General features: G+C 40.4%; 1 protein-coding gene across 3 annotated transcripts in view; it reads left to right on the top strand.

Annotated features, from left to right (window-relative positions):
- Positions 1–5,142, top strand: part of NAP1L4 (nucleosome assembly protein 1-like 4) — a 54,046-nt gene that overhangs the window by 23,873 nt on the left and 25,031 nt on the right. For all 3 annotated transcript variants that reach the window (XM_011930109.1, XM_011930111.1, XM_011930110.1), the window contains 3 exons: positions 1,529–1,670; positions 2,242–2,328; positions 3,848–3,979. In XM_011930109.1, coding sequence (XP_011785499.1) covers positions 1,529–1,670; positions 2,242–2,328; positions 3,848–3,979 — 361 coding nt within the window. The remainder of the gene's footprint in view (positions 1–1,528; positions 1,671–2,241; positions 2,329–3,847; positions 3,980–5,142) is intronic.

Raw genomic sequence — 5,142 nt, 5'->3', positions numbered from 1 at the left:
AGTAAATGAATGAATGAATGATCAGTGCTGAAAAGAGGTACAAATGGCAGTGGGAGTCTATGATTTTGTTAAATTCTTTTTGCTTTTCCCTTGTTCTCATCTACTACTAGCAGTAGTTCTAGAATGTTAAGCATTATTTGAGAGTCTAAACTAAGGACCTTTAGCTTGAGGTAACTGTGATTATATTTCACCCAGGAGAGTGGTCCTTTGGGATGCAAGGGAGTTGTTCTAATACCTCCCAGACCAGTGATATGTGTGTGTGAATTGCCTACTGCTCTGTGCTGTGTGTTGTTGGAGGATAAGTCAAGTGCTTAGACTTGAGAACTCTGATCGTGTGAATGGGTATCTAAGATTCAGGACTCAGGGCCCTGCCCCGGGTAGATTATTTGGGTCTGTGGTGAGGCTGGGAATCTGCTGTTCAGTCCACATGATTATGACCAGGGGCTTTGCTTTAAGCAAATAGTTTTGATAGGTTAAAAACAGGGATTTTTCTTCTGATTTATAGAAGTTATACATACAAACTAAAATATTTTTTAAAACATAGAACAGGATCGAAAGGCAAACTCATAGTTGACCTGACTCTCAAGGACAAAGTTGTGTTGCCTGTGGTCTGTGTTTCTCAAATTTTTCCTCCAGTGTGTTAACAAGTGTGGACTCCCATGTGGCACTAAATATTCCTAGACAATGTGATTATAAATAGGCTATATTTTTGAATACTGTTGAACTTCCATTGTCCAGTTTTTCACTTGTACAGATCTATCGATGGACAATCCAGCATAAAGACTTGATTAGGATAAATTTTTTTTTCCTTTTGGTAAGATAGGGTCTTGCTCTGTTTTCCAAGCTGGAGTCCAGTAGCACAATCATAGCTCCCTGCTGCCTTGACCTCCCAGACTCAAGTGATCCTCCCACCTCAGCTTCCTGAGTAGCTGGGACTACAGGCGCACACCTGGCTAATTTTTTAAATTTTTTGTAGAGAGGGGTCTTGCTGTATTGCTCAGGCTGGTCTTGTAGTCCTGCCCTCAAGCAGTCCTCCCACTTTGGCCTGCCAAAGTGGTGGGATTACAGGCATGAGCCACTGCACCCAGCCTTAAGAATAAATTCTTAGAAGTGGAAATACTGGGTCCAAAGAACATTTTCAGTATTTCTGCCCTTAAGAAAGATGAGTCAGTCAGAGGGCTTCTTGACCCTTAACCTCGTAAAACCTAGGTGTTTTGTTTTGGTTTTTAATTGCCAATTTGGTAAGGAAAAGATGAGCATTCTTAAATGTTTGCATTCTTTTGGATATTTTATGAGATTGAATCTTTCTTCATGTTTGACAATTTGTGTATTTTCTTTTGTGAATTATCTTTTCTGCCTCCTGTATCCTTTTTTTCCTATTGGGGTATTTGTCCTTTTCTTAATTTTTAAGAAGTCTTGTTCATTATGTTAATTCCATGTTAACTTAAATTTATTTTAATAAAATTGAAAAGCATGCTGCCTTATTTTACAGGCATGAGGATGTTGTATTTCTTACTCCTTTTTTTAGTTTACCTAAAGCAGTAAAAAGAAGAATTAATGCATTGAAACAACTTCAGGTGAGATGTGCTCACATAGAAGCCAAGTTCTATGAAGAGGTACATGACTTGGAAAGAAAGTATGCAGCACTATACCAGCCTCTCTTTGACAAGGTAGGGAGCTCTGTTAACGAATTTAATATACAGATAATCTTCAACTTACGACGGTGTTAGGTTGCAATAAACCCATTATAAGTTGACAACATCTAGGGTAAGAACGCATCTAAGCTACCAAACGTAGCTTAGTCTAGACTACCTTAAACAAGCTCAGAACACTTACATTAGCCTGCAGTCAGGCAAAATCATCTTCCACAAAGCCTATTTTATAATAAAGTGCTGAGTATCTCGTGTAATGTGTTGAACACTACACAGAGAGTGGGACAGAGTGTGGTTGTATTGGTACCCAAAGTATGATGGCTTCTGCACCATCATGAAGTTGAAAATCTTTAGTTGAACCATTGGAAATCGGGGACCGCCTTTATTTTAGATCTTTAGGTGAAACATCCAGATTTACCCAGGAAATCATTTAATATTTTTCTTTGAACCCTAAAATTTAGAATCTTAAAATAAGTTATAAAAATACCCAGTTTTCAAAGTCTTTTTGTAGACATTATTTATAAATTTAACTCTGGAGTTTCCAAGTAAGCTAATAACATAATTCTAATAAGGTCTCATTTTTATGTAGAGAAGAGAATTTATCACCGGTGATGTTGAACCAACGGATGCAGAATCGGAATGGCACAGTGAAAATGAAGAGGAAGAGAAATTGGCTGTAAGTCTTTAGAAAAATGTGACTTATGTTCTGTTTTAATACTGTTAAAAATAAGCATTTTTAAATGATTTTTAATGACTAGTAAACTTACGTGCTTCTAGCAGTAGGTGCTGCTGCATCATTAGTTGGGTTTAGATTCCTTTCTGATACCGATGTAGCATGTGACACAGTACTGTGAGTTCACAGGAGGAGTAAGATGTCGCGCCGCGTCAGTTATCTGTGGACAGGAGCATATTGAAATAAGGGATCAGACCAACAGAGATTAAAACATCAGAGAAAGCAAAGATCAAGAAGAGATACCCCTGTGTTCTCAGTCACTGGAAGACTGGGGGAGTTATGAGGGGAGTTCCTTCCTGCTTAGTGGCGTGCACTAGCGTGCGGTCCCTGACAGGTGTTCAGCCAGCGGATTGGTTGCGTATGGTGGTTGTGGTGTGGCTGTCAGTTACCTGCTCACAGCCTTATTCTAGTGACTGGTCCCATTCCAGTGCTGTGAAAACTCCCATTGTCAGCCTGATTTTATGTTTGGGAGACAAGTAACTTTTATCCTATGACTAACTTTTTGCAAGGGTGTTTTGTTTTTGTTTTTGTTTTTTTTTTAAGGGTGATAAGGTGATAATTTTGGTAGCCTTATGTGTTTTTGATCTTTTTAAAATATGTAGAACCTGGCCGAATTGAAGCCATGGCTGTGGATTAATACAGTTGTGAATCAGTTTCTAACAGCTCAAGGAAATCTGTCTTCGCTAATTTAAAAGGACTACGAGCTCATTTCATCGTAACAATCCCATTTGGCAAGGCATTCAGAATTTCCCATAGTTCCATTTAGTGTCACCTCCCTTGGTCTGCCTTTTCCCTGGGGCGTGATGTTATACGACTCCCCTTCACTTTACCATGTACCCTTTCTGGTCACTTTCTGATGCTTGCGTGGTGTCCATGGACCAGCATTTATAGCCACCTGCTTAAAGCTGGATAAGTTGCTGACCACTTTCTTGCTGCAGATACTGCTGCGGCAAATGTTGTTTTTTTTTTTTACTTCAACTTACTGCCCCTACCCCACAAATTTTAACCAGAGGTCAGATTATTAGTCCAAGTGAACTTACTGATCCTTGGACTGGACTTTTTTTGCCCAGTGATAGATGTTCTGCATATTTGCATTCCATTTCCTTAAGGTTGACGTACAGTCTTTGCATCTGCATTTGTGATGATGGTTGTCTCAGGATGGCACCTCACAGAGTTAGCACTGGATGGCTTTTCCCAGAGTTGGTGGCGCTTTGTCATCTCTTTAGTTTCTTCGCCTTTGATGTGAAATCATAAGGAATTCCATGTGGATGTAATGCCCTGACTGCTTTTTTCCCTCGGAAGCATCTGAGAAGTGTTGCATGGCCCAGTAAATGGTTTGGAGATGCAGACTCTAAAAGAAAGGTTTTCGATTGGAGATAATACAGGATTTGGAAATGATACTCTACATTAAGCCACTGCGTTATTTTTAAATTTGTATTTTTTGCATCTTTATTTTTTTTAGGGAGACATGAAAAATAAAGTAGTCATAACAGAAAAAGAAGCAGCAACAGCTGAAGAGCCAAATCCCAAAGGAATTCCAGAGTTCTGGTTTACCATCTTTAGAAATGTAGATATGCTAAGTGAATTAGTCCAGGTAAGCACGTTTCTATCTTTTAGAGAGATTATGTGGTAGTCTTCTAACATTACTTATCTATGGCATTTTTTTAAGCACTAAACTGGGCGTTGAAAGGTTGTTCATAGTGGGCGGAAGGGCACTTCCTGTGACCAGGACCTCAGGTGAGCAGTCTGATCTCACAGTGAGTGGTTTATTCACAGTGGGGCTTCCACGCTGTCTTTTGCAGTTCTTGGTGGAAAGCCGGGCAGCTCAGCCTGATCCAAAACTTTCAAATCAATTCCTTTTACCTCCTGTAAAGGTCTGTTGTCTCGCCTGTGGGAAAGCCTGTGAATAAATTCAAGAGCGCATCTGTGTCTTACTGTGTGTGAGTGCGCAGGAAAGGGTGAGGGCGGGAGACCAGAGTAGGAGAATGAATTTTGAAGGGATGAGTTCTGTGTGTGTGTATACACACACACATCCCAGTGAATTTTTGAACAAGTTGCTAATATTTTCTGATCATTTCTCTTGAAAAGTGTCTATTTTAAGAAAAGAAGGCCAGGCGTGGTAGCTCATGTCTGTAGCCCCAGCACTTTGGGAGGCCGAGGTAGGCAGATTGTTTAAGACCAGCCTGGGCAGCATGGCAAAATCCCATCTCTACAGAAAATACAGAAGTTAGCCAGGCATTGTGTTGTGCACCTGTGGTCCCAGGTAACTTGGGAGGCTGAGGCAGGAGGATCACCTGAGCCCAGGGGGTCGAGGCTGTGGTAAGCCATGATCACGGCGCTACACTCCATCCTGGTGGGTGACAGAGTGAGACCCTGTCTCAAAAAAAACAAAACAAAACCAACATTTCTGATTTTGTCTTGCCTTGACATTTTACTTTCTACAGTGAAATGGTGAACAAATTAAAAGGTGATAAATTTGGTTTTCCCTGAAATTAGTTATAATAGAAGTTTCCAGAACACAGAAACAAATCTTGCCTTAAGTCTCACTGACTGACTTGCTGTCGGTTTTTATTGCTCCAGAGTCCCCAGAAACAGTACATCTACATTCACACTTGCTCAGGACAGCTCCAGGCTCTGCTTGTGTGGGCAGAGTGCTTCTCCCATCACAGAGCATAGCCACTGTCTGTTGTCCTTTGCAAACTGCTGTATTGTAGTTTGCACGGGATTTTACAGCTACGTTTTTTTTTTTTTTTTTTT

The sequence above is a fragment of the Colobus angolensis genome, unplaced genomic scaffold (assembly GCF_000951035.1).
Source record: "Colobus angolensis palliatus isolate OR3802 unplaced genomic scaffold, Cang.pa_1.0 Scaffold84, whole genome shotgun sequence".
Taxonomy (NCBI): domain Eukaryota; kingdom Metazoa; phylum Chordata; class Mammalia; order Primates; family Cercopithecidae; genus Colobus; species Colobus angolensis.
This window is presented reverse-complemented; position numbering and strand designations above follow the sequence as displayed.